Source organism: Sebastes umbrosus, chromosome 11 (assembly GCF_015220745.1).
Source record: "Sebastes umbrosus isolate fSebUmb1 chromosome 11, fSebUmb1.pri, whole genome shotgun sequence".
Taxonomy (NCBI): domain Eukaryota; kingdom Metazoa; phylum Chordata; class Actinopteri; order Perciformes; family Sebastidae; genus Sebastes; species Sebastes umbrosus.
In genome coordinates, this window is record NC_051279.1 from 4,798,150 (window position 1) to 4,813,953 (window position 15,804).

Consider the following 15,804-nt stretch of genomic DNA (forward strand, 5'->3'; position numbering starts at 1 on the left):
CAATCAGAGGCGAGCAACAAGGGGAGGGGGGCGGGACTAAAGCCCCTGCCGTGACGTCGCAGCCTCTCTGTGTAAATGGAGAGTGACAAGAGGTTGAGGAAGACGAGAGGAAACTTTTACTGCCACTAGTTGCTCGTCTGTCGTTTGTCTTATTGCCTGATAACACCAGCTGTGTCGCATCCTTCTAAACGTTGACAGTAATCATCTGTTATTAGTCGTTTAGAGTGATAATTCACCGTGTTTCTCGTCACGCTAAAGGACGTTTTTAAAGTCGTTAAACGGCGGTTTGTCGGTTAGTCTCGTGGTTTAACTGAAAAATACAAACAGAAGTTTTGTTCAAGAACGACGAAGAAAGAGACGCTATTATGACCAACAGGGAGGACGAGTATGACTATCTTTTTAAAGGTGAGTAAGCTTGTTTTATCTCTTAGCTAGTTAGCTTAAACTTCGACAGCAAAAGCAGCTTCCTTCACCTGTGAAACCAGCTGTCACCTGATGCCTGACAACCAGGTGTGAGATGACGACATGAAGACAGACTAGAGAGACAGAGACACCTGCTGTAACTTTGACTGAAGAGGACACGATGTCTTACAGCCGTTTACATACAGGCAGCTTATAAGTACCTTAATGTATTAAAGCAGCATCTGCAGTGTGTAGTCATCATCTAGCAGGCTGATGATGCAATCTAAAAGGATGCAGTGTTGGTCAACAAAGGGGGTCATATAATCTGTGACAGGATGACAGATTAAAACAGCCTCTATGTTAGAGTTATTTATTTATTTTGCACAATTTAAGTCTATACAACATAACAAAAAACTAAATGAATAATATAAAGTGCAGGAAGAGGCAAAAAAAACACTAGGCTTATCTGAAGCCTCCATTTGGAGACAAGATTAATATAAAGAAATAATATGACTACATAATAGTGACTTGCTTAGAGAATAATATGGAGTTTGGTCCATTAGTTTTGTACCTGAGGTGGTGGAGTTTGAATCCACATAAAGGGCTTGGCACACAAAAAAACATCTCTTCTTTTGTCAATAACATCTATCACCTGCTCCAATTGTTCCACCTTAACTCTGATCTCAACAAAAATCATACATACAAACATCATAGGAACTTTTCTGGGAGTCAGCTGTACAACAAGGGAAGCTAAAAACATTGGCATGCCATAGAGTCTGCTTCTAAAGCCTTCATTTTAGATTTAAACATATTTAATGGTACCAGATAGATGTTATTGACAAAAGAAGAGATGTTTTTTTGCCCAAAGTGCCAAAGCCCTTTATGTGGATTCAAACTACACCACCTCAGGTACAAAACTAATGGACCAAACTCCATATTATATTCTCTAAGCAGACTTGCTTAGAGAATATAATATATAGTTTGAATCCACATAAAGGGCTTGGCACTTTGGGCAAAAAACATCCCGTATTTTGTCAATAACATCTATCACCTGCTCCAATTGTTCCACCTTAACTCTGATCTCAACAAACATCATTTGTCAAGCGTCATTTATATATATATTTTTATTCCTCAATGTGTCATCTGGTATGAAAGATATAATGTATACTAAGGATGGAAAAGTGATTGTTCCCATATGGCTATCTAGTACAACACAGTGTTGGTCAACAAAGGGGGTCATATAATCTGTGACAAATCAAAAACAGCCTCTATGTGAGGCATATGACACAAATAGAGATAAAATACAATTCACAAACACTAAAAGCACTAAAAAATTGCATTAAAAGAGAACTATCTAAAGATAAATGGGGGAGGGAGGACAAAAAGGAACTTTTCTGGGAGTCAGCTGTACAACAAGGGAAGCTAAAAACATTGGCATGCCATAGAGTCTGCTTCTAAGGCCTTCATTTTAGATTTAAACATATTTAATGATACCAGATAGATGTTATTGACAAAAGAAGAGATGTTGTTTTGCCCAAAGTGCCAAGGCCCTTTATGTGGATTCAAACTAAACCACCTCAGGTACAAAACTAATGGGCCAAACTCCATATTATTCTCCAAGCAAGTCTGCTGAGGGGATAATATGGAGTTTGGTCCATTACTTTGGCAAAAACATCTCTTCTTTTGTCACTAACATCTATCTGGTATCATTAAATATGTTTAAATCTAAAATGAAGGCTTTAGAAGCAGACTCTATGGCATGCCAATGTTTTTAGCTTCCCTTGTTGTAAAGTTGACTCCCAGAAAAGTTCCTTTTTGTCCCCCCCATTTGTCTTTAGATAGTTCTCTTTTAATGCAAATTTTAGTGCTTTTAGTGTTTGTGAATTGTATTTTATCTCTATTTGTGTCTGCAACTTTGGGTTCTTGCTGCTGACCGTCTTGGCCAGGTCTCCCTTGGAAAAGAGGTTCTTAATCTCAATGGGACTAACCTGGTTAAATAAAGGTTAAATAATCATTTGTCAAGCCTCATTTATATATTTTTAACAGTCTCCATAATATGCAGAAACTATATTCCACAATGGGTCATCTGGTATAAAAGATTTACTGTATACTGGGGGGTGGAAAGTGATTGTTCCCATTTGGTTATCTAGTACCACACAGTAGTTCATAGTTTGCGCCAAGCAAAGGGGAAATGAAGTGTTCAAATATAGAACACCAAACAAGCATGTGTTGTCAAACTGGAAATACCTGCATGAAGCGTGTGTCTGTGTGGCCACGGTGTCCCAGAGCACAGAGGAGAAATGAGATGTACTTACACTCACTCACTCACTCACTCAACTCCAAAAAGTGACATGACTTCTGGTGACCAAGTAGCAAAATTTATCTGAATCATGTACAGCGGTGCAAGGACACTGATAAGGTATCGGGCTGCCTTTCCGTCTTTTGCTTTAACCAGGAAAAGAGCTAACGTTATTGTTATGGCTCTCCTTTGTTCCTACAACCTCCTTTTGTCCCTCGCTGTTAAGATAGCATGAGTCAAGTTGGGTGAGCTGTTAGTGAGTCACATAAACCTTTCCCTCCTGATGGAGACATCAGCACAGGGAGTCATCCCGGTGTCCTGTTGAGGCATACCTCTTTACATTGTGCTGCTCATGTTCATTTTAGCGTGTATGAGCCTCAATACTGTTGTAGAAACTTCTGGTCTTTCTCCCTAAGCATCTCTTTTGGGGAAAAAATGTCGCTACCCAACTGAGTATATTATGTTAAAGCCATGTGCTTTCTTTCAGTGGTTATACAGTATACACGTATATTTTAAATCTCATTGATGCATTTTAATGCCAAAAAATCAGCACTGATGAGAAAATAATGATCCTACTTTAATAGAAAGTATCTCTTGTTGATTGCCAGCCTTAGCCTGCATTATACGCTGCTTTAATTTCACACTGATTTAATTTCACAAAAAAATGGAAATGATAGAGTTGGACATGTGATTGTGATCTTTTATTCCATTTACAGGGATTCAGGAGATAAACCGACTGAACAGACAGACTCCGACTGTCAGTGTTGTTTAGTTCTGTTCTTCATTCCTACAGTACCTTCAGACAGTCATAGTCGAGGCTAGATCACTGGGTGCAGTGCTGTATAATACAATAGAGTGGTGTCATATCTTTTTAAACTGAGGAATGCAGACCCAACAATAGTGAATGGGTGTGTAATGCAGCCGTGGTATTACCTGTCTGATGGCAGAGAGAACCTGCAAATGGTTGCATAATGATTTTTGTCCTCCGCCCAAGATCTTTTGTCTTTGACAAAATGGTGGATGTCAAGTGTTATGTTTCTGGGCGAGCAAGGAGAGCAACACTGTTGGTATATGAGGTCCCCATATTTTGATTATTTCAAAATCTATATAAGCCAGCCCTTAATGTGGACAGGTTTATACTTGTGTCTGTTACACCATATTACCACAGACATACTTTAACACAGATATCTGTAGAATGAGCAGCGTTGCTTAATGCAAGTGTAGACACAGTGGTCGGTTTGTTAATGCAATTTCAACATTCCATAACAAGTTCCTATTTCATAATAGCAGGGTGGTGAGTTGGTGTGGTTGGTTCCCTTTGGCATACTGACTCACCTGACAATTGTGGAAGTAGCTTACTGACAAACACTCCCCCCTGATAATGACCGTTTGAGTACATTTTAGGAGGGGATCCAGCAGAGGAGAGACAGTATTAACGCGTCTATTTTTATCATCATGATTACACACTAAGCATTAAAGGAATAGCTCACTTATCCATTGTACATTTAGTCATTGACTTCTCTCACCCCATGTCAGTAAAATCTCCACTGAAGTTTATATTTAAACCAAAGCAGGGCATTTTCTCCGAGTGTAGTCATCGTTAGGATTGTCAGCAGATTTTTTCTATGCTTTGTTTGGAAAGTGTAAAATGGTGGCCCCATAACTAAAGCAATCTGGAAGAAGTGCTTGGCATTTGCGCAAACTTTAGCAATGTTTTAGATTATATGTACATCCTTTAAAACAGCAGAACAACCTCACTTCTACAAATTGATTTGAGCATGGTGGTATGATCTATGGCTGCGTCCGAAATCGCATACTATGCACTACATACCCAATATGTGTACTATCGTTCAACATACTTTTTTGTGAATAAACAGTAGTATGTATCTTTTCGGACCCACTGAGCTGTAAGCTACGTTGTCACTTTCTGGGATCCTCCTTGCCGGTTGGAGAGTTGTAACCAAGGTAACCCTTGCCAATCTCATGTGACCAAAACAACGGTTTGTGAGAATCGAAGTCTGAATTAATTTAAAATATAAATTATGCCTAGCAAATTTAAATCTTATACTTTCAGTTAAATTCAAGTGCTGTTGATGTTTCAGAGCTGTCTGTTATGAACGTTGTCGTCACTACCACATTGCATTGTGGGATATTTATGCCGACATATTGTCCAGCGTTGCATACTGTAATATTTCACTGTAATTAGTATGCAATTTATGTACAATTGGTTTCATACTAAAGTTTTGGACAGTCTAAAAAAATCTCACATACTGTTTTAGTGTACTAACTTGCATGTTAGTATGGAATTTCGGACGCAACCTATGTCACAGTTCTCCTAAGGATTAAAAAAAACATATTGAATTTATATACAGTCAAATACTGTCATGACTGAAGTACATTTGACGGTTAAAATAGGAAGTGAATCATTGGTTTCACCTGTGCTCAGTATGCGGGTATTTCCTGAAAAGAGCAGGTGGTTCTAATATTTTGTGTACTCAGTGGGAGTCCCCTGAGTTTCTGCTCTACCTCGGCCAGGAGCTGCACACATGCTTCATCAACGAGGCGGGCTATCTAATAAAAATGAGAATCAAATTTAATTTAAAAAGTCAACACATCTTGGACAGTGTAACTTCTTTGTGGTTTAATGAACTGTAGCACCAAAAGTCTACCATGAATTTACCTTTACTGCTGCAGCCGTGAAGTATGCTGTGCTGCTCAAACATAATTATGTGCAGTCTATTCTTCCAATGTATTTTTCATTCTTGAATCAGTCAAAAGAGTTCAATTTAAAAAAGTTAAAAAAAAAACCTGTTTTGTTTTCAGGTAGAGTCTACAATACACCTTGTGACTGATGATGATTGTTCCTCTTTCTTTATCTGAAATCTCTCTTCTTTTTTTTTTCCTGTAGTGGTGCTTATCGGAGATTCCGGTGTAGGCAAGAGTAACCTGCTGTCCCGCTTCACCCGAAATGAGTTCAACCTGGAGAGCAAGAGCACCATCGGGGTGGAGTTTGCCACGCGCAGCATCCAGGTAGAAGGCAAGACCATCAAGGCTCAGATCTGGGACACAGCTGGACAGGAGCGATACCGAGCTATCACTTCTGCGTGAGTACCAGTAACAGTTATCATTGAGGCCTTTGTGGAAGCACCATTACATTGTTGTGAACAGGCTCGCCTTCGACACATAGGCAGAGATACGTACCCACTTCACACAAGTACATGCTCACTTGAAGAAAATAATGGATGTTTTAATTAAGTCCAGCGTACATGCAGACACACACGGCTCCAGGTTAAAATAAACATGTTCTTGATATAGATACATACTAAACACATGTCAGGAACTTCAAAGTGCCTCTTTTGCTTCCTCATTCATGTGCATTGTGGCATTTCTTTGTGAAAACTGTTCACAGTCACGTGACGTTTATCTGTATTATGGCTAGGGTTGTAGGATAAAGGCCCAGACACACCAAGCCGACATCAGAGAACTAGCGGCGATGAAGGCCGACCGTTGCTTCAATTCACGTCACCTTTGTCCGTTTATTGGAATGATCGGATGAGATGAAGATGAAAAATAAGAGCCTTCTGTGTGTGTCCTCTTGACTTTCTTGGTGGCTTGCTTTCCTCACTTCCGTTTCTCTTCTTGTGCACTGATTTGCTTAAGTTGAAGAGCCAATCAGAGGGATTTCTCTTACCGACGGGCTCCGCTGTCGATTCAACATGCTGAATCGGCCAAAATACTTCAGACACGGGCAGACTAGAGCCAAAAAACTAGACCGACAGACACTCACTGACGGCACCAAACTGTCCGACAGCCGATCATCGGCTTGGTTTGTCAGGGCCTTAAGGGTTATAAACTACCGACCAAGAGTCATCTTCCATCTGTGAATTAAAGAGGACCTATTTTGCTAATTTTCAGGTGCATACTTGTATCTTGGGTTTCTACTAGAACATGTTTACATGCCTTAATGTTCAAAAAACGCTTTATTTTTCTCGTAACTGCTGTGCTGCAGCACCTCTTTTCATTCTCTGTCGGGAAACTTGTGGACTTTGGCCTTTGTAACTTTGCAGAACTTTTATATGCACAAAAAAAACTATATAATACACTAAAGGAAAGGGAAAAAAACACAAACGCATAATGGGTCCTCTTTAAGTTTAGAATCATCATTCCTAAAGTAGTTAAAAAGAGATACAAAACGTAGCTTTTTGCTTTGGGGCAGGAAGTGTTTCATTAATCACAGCTTCCTCCTCGTCTCTCAGTCAAGTTCCCGTCCCAACATTTGTCACTCTTTTTGAGTTGTCTACCTCAATAAGACAACCCTCCATGAGGCATTGGCATGTACTGTATCAAGCGCCCACAGGCATTGAGGAAGCAGATATTAGAGCCGGTCTTTAATTAAAATATGTCAGTCAACGTTCACTTGTGTAATGAGCTTTGTGTACAGTTTTTTTGGCTTTACTGTTGTATGTCCAGTGCTTCAAAGCTGGCCGAGCCCATGTGACACACCCGCAAAGAATCTTGAAATCAGCAGGCTGTGACTAGAAAAAGACGTCTACTCCAGTTTATTTTCTGTTCCCCTCCTCTTACGTTGTCCAGGTACTACCGTGGAGCAGTTGGAGCTCTCTTGGTTTATGACATTGCCAAGCACCTGACGTATGAAAATGCTGAGCGCTGGCTGAAGGAGCTGCAGGACCATGCAGACAGCAACATAGTCATCATGCTAGTGGGCAACAAAAGTGATCTACGCCACCTAAGGGCGGTGCCAACAGATGAGGCCAAGGCCATGGCAGGTATTGTCACTGTGATGGTCTGTGTAGAGCAAATTTTTTTTTTTTTTTTTTTACGATTTTGAAATAGATTTTTTTTTAATGCCAGAATCAATATAATTACTTCATTTGAGTCTATGCGGAGGTAGAAGGAAGTTACAGCTTTTATTATTGTAGTCAGAGTAAAATCAAACATTCTTACTGTATTAATTTAGATATTTTCCAAAGTAAAAGTCCCTAGAAGTGTATGATTCAACTTTTCCCCCATGGTCTAGTGTTAAAAAAGTTAACAAAAATCGCAATAAATCGTAATATCGAATCGCAATAAATAATGAATCAGCACCCAAGTATCATGATAGTATTGAATCGGGAGATAGGCGTATTGTCCCAGCCCTGGTCTCTAGCCTTTATAGGCCTCTAGGACTCTGCCTTAATACATTATTACCAGGTTAAATCTGTGAAAATGAGCATATATGGACTGAGCTGGACCCTAGCTGCTTTCATAATTAGGTTCTTAATTACACTTTATAACGTGTGTGGCCGACAGTGAATTTGATTAATGTTTATACTTGTGACATAAATTTCCTTTCAGTTTAGCTTGTACTGTTTTTTTTAAAAGAGTCTTGTGCACTCATTCCCTCTGGGAACACCCATGTTAGAAATGTTTGCACTGTGATACTGTAAGGCATTTTACATAAATACGTCCGCCAAATGTCCTTGGTTTGAATGCGAGTACATGTAAGAAAGCACAGCTCGAGATCAAAAGTACTTGATTTAAATTAATTAAACTTCCATTTATCTCAGCCCTCTGAGAATTTCAAGGCTTTGTTTCAGAGCAGGTTTGTTTGTTACAGTCAGCCTTGCAGTATAATTCACACACTATTATTTTAGAGTAGTTGGGCCACGTGTTTACTCTTGACCTTGAGTTTAATGGCTCGGGTCAGTGTTGCTGCTTTGACTGGTAAATGACTCTTGGTAGGTTTGCCTGTAAGAACGTCCATCCCCTTGATTCATACTAGAGTTAAAAAAATCATTTTCGTTGTTAGATAAATAACATCTTTACCTGCCAGTGCATTCTGAATGAACTGATTTGGTTTTCTGTACCACAAACGTAAGTTATGATATCTCATTTACATAAAGACCATGTGGAGGACACGTCCATGCAAAGTGTATTGTAATGCTACAAGTGAAGGGTTCTCCTCAAAGAACACAAGAGCGGCAGTGCACCGGTCTGATGTCTCACTTACGCCACTCGCCGACAATTACCCCCTCACCTACGACAGTATTAATTTATACTGAATTATATTTTTGTTCATAATCTCCTTTACACTTGGAATCAGACTGTACAGATTAGAGCTGCAAAGATTAATCATTAAGTTGTCAACTATTAAATTATTTGCCAAATATTTTGATAATCGATTTATCGGTTTGAGTTGTGGACAAAACAAGACATTTAAGGACGTCATCTTGGGCTTTGGAAAACACTGATCAGCATTTTTCACAATTTTCTGACATTTTATAGACCAAACAACTAATCGATTCATCAAGAAAATAATCAACAATGAAAATAATTGTTAGTTGAAACTCTAGTACAGATTACAAAGAAAGAACAAATCAAGAAAATGACAAGTTGTGGCTTAACCAATTAATCAATTTTATATTGATGTATTTGATTATCTACCGATATCAGTGTTCATAATTGATATTATCATTTAGCAATTATTTTCATTATCTATTAATCTGTTGATTCTTTTCTTGATTAATCTCTTGGTTTATAAAGTATCAGAACACCTACAGCCCTAATAGTCTAAAACACAAACCTATTCAATTTACTATAATGTTAAGATAAGGAAAAACAGCAAGTTATCACATTTAAGAGGCTTGAAAATAAGGGCTGCACAATTAATTGAATTTTACATCACTCAACTTCAATATTTGTTAAAGGTGAAAAGCGTGTCTAAAGACCATTTTAAATTAAATATTGAGGTGCTGCAGAGACGTCCATCATATTCTGCGGACTTAAGAAAACATCTTTGTTTGTTACAGATCTACACAAAAATCACACCATGATCATTTTTATATGTTTTTCAATGAAAATGAGAATAATGATGTAAAAATGATAATTTTCTCTAATATCATATCGCAATTGCAATATCAGTCAAAATAATCACAATAAGATATCTTTTCAAAATCGTTCAGGCCTATTAAGAATAGCCGATAAGTGTTCTGGTGATTGACTAATCAATTCATCGACCAATTGTTGCAGCTTTCTTATCATTTACTAAGTAAAGGCTCCAAATATTTGCTGGTCATGTCCTCACAAATGGGAAATGTCTTTCAGTTCCATGTCTTAAATATTTGGATGTTTTTTTTGGTTGTTGGTCAGATGGAGTAAGCATAAAAAAAAACGTAGTTTTTGACTTTTTGATAGGAATGTGTCCTTCACTGTTTGTTATAGGCCTTTTTCATGGAAGACATTTTGACATTTCACAGAAGAAGAAGCACAGGATTAAATGATGACATTTAATGATGACTGAATTCCATTTAGCTGCTTCGGTTTCAGGGCCCTGGCTCACTGTCATTACGCACTAGTCTGGAACAAAGTTAATGTCTGCTCTATTTTATAGAATAAACCACTAATTCACTATTTGGATACAGATTAATCGTGCCTTGGTCTATATTAGGGCAGCAACTAATGATTGTTTTCATCGTCGATTAATCTGTTGATAATTTTCTTGATTAATCGATTAATTGTTCGGTTTATAAAAAGGTGAAAAATGCTGTTCAGTGTTTCCCAAAGCCCAAGATGACGTCCTCAAATGTCTTGTTTTGTCCACAACTCAAAGATGTTCAGTTTACTGTCATAGAGGAGGAAAGAAACCAGAAAATATTCACATTTAAGAAGCTGGAATCAGAGAATTTTGACTTTTTTCTTCTTAAAAAATTACTCAAACCGATTAATCTATTGTCAAAATAGTTGCCGATTAATTTAATAGTTGACAACTAATTGATTAATCATTGCAGATCTAGTCTATATATGGTATGTAATACAGTAGTATAACCTTTTCTAAATTGAATGTGTATTCCAGCTGACTGTATTATTTGCTTACGAAGGTTGTTTTTTTTATCAGAATGTAAACCATTATATTCTTTACTCTCTAGTCTTTGTGAGTAGCATCATTGCATTTCATCACATTATAAATATACTTTACAGAGCACACCAGTCAGCTGTCGCACAACCCATTATATTTTCTACAAGTACAATGCAGTTCAAAGTGAGCAATCAAACAGGAAGCACTTGAAATGACTACATTTCTTGGGAGAACCCTTGAGTGAGCGCATTATGCAGAAGAAATCAATGCAGTCAGTGTTAACGCCAGTACAGTACAACAGTACAATACACCTCAGCTCAGTGTAGTGTATGAGAGTTGAAAATAATACAGGCCTGTATGTTGCATGTGTGTTTTACAGAGAAGCATGGCCTGTCTTTCCTGGAGACATCAGCGTTAGACTCCTCTAATGTGGAGCTGGCTTTCCAGACTATTCTCACAGGTGAGTTTCACATTTGTGTTTTATTTCTTGCCATTTTTTAGCATTTAAATCAAATTATAGAATGAAAGTGCATTTGATCCTGAAGGGCACTGATGTCTAATGCTCCTAAGCCATCTAATGATAATGCTGTATATATACTGTATATTGATTTGTCTGGAAGTGTTACATTTCCATCCAGACTGATGGTTTACGTAACAACACTCATCCTCTGCCACTAGATGGCAGCAAAATCCATCTCATCACTTGTACATCACTGATGCGCAACACCACCTGAAACATTTCTAAGGTCAAAAATATGAGTAATATGCACAATGAAAGACCACTCAGCCAATCAGTCCTGGTGAGAGCCGCTATGAAGATCACGGGCAAACCACTAATGGTCTTTGTTTGTGGTCACAAATCCACTTTGACCCACTGTACCAGATGTTCGAGAAAGAAATTCTGATACTGATATATGACACAGATGTGTTTTCTCAAGTAAATGTCTATGAGCAGTGTTCCCTGGAGGCATATAGACACACTAACAAGTGTATTTGATGTTGGAGATTTGGTAACATGGAGAAAAAAAAGCAATTGTTGTGACTGAGTCAACCCCTGGAGTGCCTAAAGGGGCAATCCAACAGTTAGTGGTGCTTCCACTTCAATTGCTCCAGGGGCTATCAGTCTGCAAGTATCCGCCACGTACTATTTGTATTCTGCTTCTGCTCCATGTTCAATTCCCAGACGCCTCTGCTTGAGCCGTTTGAGCCATTCTGTCCGCATCACGGCTTTATCAGTAATTTCTAATTCATAAAAACTTCAAACCAACAAGCCTCATTGAGCTAACGTAGCTAATTAGCTCGTTAAGGGAGGAGAAGAGAGGAAGTTAGCCGTACATTAGCAGGCCAGTAAGAGCTGAACTTTAGACCCAGCGGAGCAGAGAAGATGTCACATGTGTAGATATCGGCAGCAGACAGATCGTAGGTCAGAGAGGCTCTTCCTAGTGGATTATATAGGTGCAGCAGCTGGTGCCGTGTAGGGTCTGTAGTAATGAGTCACAGTTTTACCACCTGACGAGTCACGTCACAGTCAGCCAGGAGTCTTGTTTTGCTTTAAACCTTCTTGCTTCATAAGCAGTCTTTATTTCAGGACTGTTTAGTTCCACATCTGGCTGTAGTTTAGAGTTAAAGCGGCAGTGTGCAACAGTAAGTCAGAGGGCCGTGCACTCGTCCTGCTCTCCTCTCTCAGGTTGATCAACTGAACCACAACGGCATCCATGCCAGAGTTTAGGGAAATGACATCCAGAGATGTATTTAAGAAGTAAAACATCTTATTCTCAGACAGCTTTTTCTGTTAAAGTTGCTGCAAACCTCATCGTGTTCCAGAGAGCTACCAAATCCTGGCTAATTCAGCAGCAAATCTGTACTCATGTCTAGCTTTTAAATGTAATGTTTTGAATGTGTGCTTTATTGTATCTCGCTGGATCCGGTCAAAACCTGTTGTTTAACTCACTGTTCTAATCTCCTTGTTTCATAAAAGCCCTTCTAGGGACGGGTGTTTCAAATTAACGTTTGCTATAAACACTATGATACATTGCATCAGATAGCTGTTTTCAGCTTGTCTGTGTATCTTGTGCCTGTCCCTACCAAATAAACCATAAATAAATAAATGTTGGTGAACCGCAATGAAAAATAAAAACTCACCACCTTTTTATGTGGAAGTCCAATGTTGATGGTAAATGCAGTCGATTGAAGCAATAAATTCCTCAGTGCGTGCTATGTTGACAGAGAAAGCTGAGTTCTCCTGCTTGTTGGAGCCGTGCCGGCAATGCCTACATGTACCAGGATGCATTGCGTGCAAGCTTCTGACGGCCGGAAGGTCCCCGCCAGCCATATCCTCTTGCAAGGCTAATGCAGCCTCGGCCTCTCTCCGTTGCATTTGGCCGTATACTTTGGCTCGAATAAATACGGCTGAATATCCGAGTCAGCCAAAACTGTAAAATGTATCCTCGTCCATAACATCCTCTGCACTGTTGGAACCGTAGCTAGTTTGCAATACAAGTGAAGAGAACAAGGAAGTTCTGTTTTTGAGTGGCATCTAGAGCATGGCGCCCGCTGACTACCCAGAACTTGAAATCCAAGCTGAGGTAGCCCGTAGTTCTTCCTCGCATCCAACTACGTCACTGATGCATCAAATGACGGCGCTGGATGCAGGAAGAACAACAGATTTTGCAGCTGCAAACTCAGCTTTCTCAGAGGGATGTGTTGCTTCGATCGACTACATTTACCATCAACACTGATTGGACAGCCACATAAAAGGTGGCGAATTCTTCCCTTTAAGTTGCCCTGAGTGTTTGAAAAGCTCTTGTCTGCTAAATATGTAACTTTATTGTATTGTTTCACCAGCATGAGCATGCAGGGTCACGGAAGCAAGTCACACAATGTATAATATTTATTTAGGCATTGCAATTTTAATTTAAACTGTATTGCATATTGTAGCAGCGGGGAATGCCTGAAATGAGACTTGGTACTACCACATGACACAGCGATGCCAGTTTAGGATGGAAAGAATCCTTCGCTGCTGCCAGGAGTCTGGATAGAACAGTTGTTGTTCAGTTTTGCCATGCTGTTTGTCCTTATCACAATATGTCCCACTGTTGGCTGGATTTAGAGGCATCTACACATAACTCATTCCCTTTCACCCTTCTCTCCATCACAGCCATCTACAACATCGTGTCACAGAGGCAGATGTCAGGGCGAAGCGACTCAGACTTCTCACCAGCCTCCAACGTAGTGCCCATCACGGTTGAGCCCACCCAAAACTCAGCCAGTAAGGGTGTGTGCTGCCAGACCAACTGAGACCTTACCACTGACCTCCTCCTTCACCTCCAGGCGATCGAAGAAACAGCCAGATAGACAGACAGAGACAGACAGATGGACAGGGAGAATGGAGAGACAGGTAGAGACACAAGGACACTTGTACTGGGGTTGTCTATTGTCTGGTTAAGAAAACTTAATACAGTATGAAGAGGGGGAGCTGTGAAGGAAGGGTAGTAAAGAAGTTTAGACGGGGGTGGGTGTGGTGTGGGAGGATTTGTGTCAACGGAAAGAAAACGGGGGAGATGCACTGTACCCAGTGCATTAAGCTTTTGAAAGCGGTACATGATCAGAACTGATTCACAATCTAATGAAAAATGTAACACATTACGATGTCCCTTTTGTATCTCATCACGATTTCTGTCTTTGAAAACTGTCCTCCCTTTTGAAAGCTCTATTTTACAAGCCAGTAAATGCTTTCTCTCAGTTTCCCACCACCAGGATATTGGGCAATAAAAATCCACATCCAAAAGACTGAACTGCAACCCCTCCGTCGCCACCGTCATTCCCATTTTCCCCTAAATGTATAATATTTAGAAAATAACGTCCCTTACAATATTTATTGAACACTAGATTAAAGTCTTGTTTGGCCAAAGGGTTTGGCAGTTTAACACTATTAGGTTTAGATTTTCCACGCTGATCGCTTCGCAGCAAAGGGAGCTCTCTGGCTTTTTGATGCTTTTGCCCACAATCATATCTCTGTGTGAAGAAGCTTGTAAGGGCAACTACCCCTCACTTATACGGGAACAAGTCATTTTTCCTAAATGCACATGCTGGAATTTGGTCGAAGTTGGTTGGTTCAAGTTGTGTTCCACCAGTCCACTCAGTGCAATAACATCCCTCCCAACCAGTGACATGTAATTTCTTTTTGATTGCTTTTGATCTTTGTTTGGAAGGCTTTCCTGCTCTGCGCACACTTTGTACTCCACAGATGAGTCATGCTCTTGCAGCTATCCCATCTCATTTAGAGTTAACGCTGTGCAAAGCTCATATCACTGGTGAAATGCGCCTCACAAGTCGGTGGGGTTGCAGTATTGGCTCTTCTGATGACCGTTTCACCCCTGCCCTGAACCTTTGGGTGTAGTGGGAGAGATTAGGGAATTGGTTTAAATGCATGGACAACCCTGTGCTGGTGCTGCTGCTTCTGCTGCCTGCTTGCTGGGATAGATGGATGGATGGATGGATAATGTTTCAGGGGATGAGGTAGTGAGGGCACTCAGCCCTGCCCTGCTCCTGTGGTCTCTGATGTACCCGAGATGGCTTGTTTTACTGTAAGTGAAATCCTCCACTGCCTGCTACCTACTCCTCTCTGTCTTTCTCTTCACTGTATGTAACTGGAACAGGACTCTGCCTTCTGGGATCTCCCTGAGGTCTGCCCTCGCTCTCACTTGTCTGTATTTCCTGTGGAGGGGGCGGGGGTTGTATTCAGGATCCAGGATTGGGTTTGTTAGTATCTAATAGTTTAATAGATGAGGAAAAGGAGAAAGGATGGTAGTGTTAGGAGGGGCTTAATTAAATCCAAAGGTTACGCACAAAGATGGTGTTTATCCTGGTTATGTGTTTCCACATCAACACTGACTTCTGTTGACTTCACAGGTCTTAAACTGGGTGGTGTAGGTTAGGGCTTTTTAAACATTTATTCTAATATATGTATATTTGGACTGCATATGTATAAATAAATCTCATTTGTTATAGCTTGCCTCTTCTCATCTCTAAGATGTTTTCAAACAATAAAGGCTGCAAGTAGCTGGTCATTAATGAATGTATAGAGGGCAGAATTAATTCATATATTATATAACTCTGAATGTCCACTGTGATTTAATAACAAGATCTTTGCTATAAAATTACAGCTCCTCTGATCACTGGGATTAAAATATATATCAACAAAAGGATCAATTTAGCCATAAAAACTCCCCTTTCAAAAAATAAATTA

General features: G+C 39.8%; 1 protein-coding gene across 3 annotated transcripts in view; it reads left to right on the forward strand.

Annotated features, from left to right (window-relative positions):
* Positions 1–43: 43 nt before the first annotated feature.
* The window catches only part of rab11al (RAB11a, member RAS oncogene family, like), a 34,973-nt gene continuing 19,212 nt past the window's right edge, over positions 44–15,804 (forward strand). The window contains exons 1-6 of one of the 3 annotated variants that reach the window (XR_005208726.1): positions 44–405; positions 5,610–5,805; positions 7,295–7,488; positions 10,936–11,016; positions 13,714–13,928; positions 15,215–15,797. Coding sequence is in view for 1 of the 3 variants with exons in the window: in XM_037783808.1 (XP_037639736.1) it covers positions 366–405; positions 5,610–5,805; positions 7,295–7,488; positions 10,936–11,016; positions 13,714–13,853 (651 nt within the window). In the remaining 2 variants the exon portion in view is untranslated. Of the gene's footprint in view, positions 406–5,609; positions 5,806–7,294; positions 7,489–10,935; positions 11,017–13,713; positions 15,798–15,804 lie in introns of those variants that run through there. The other 2 variants (XR_005208727.1, XM_037783808.1) reach the window with 2 other exon arrangements.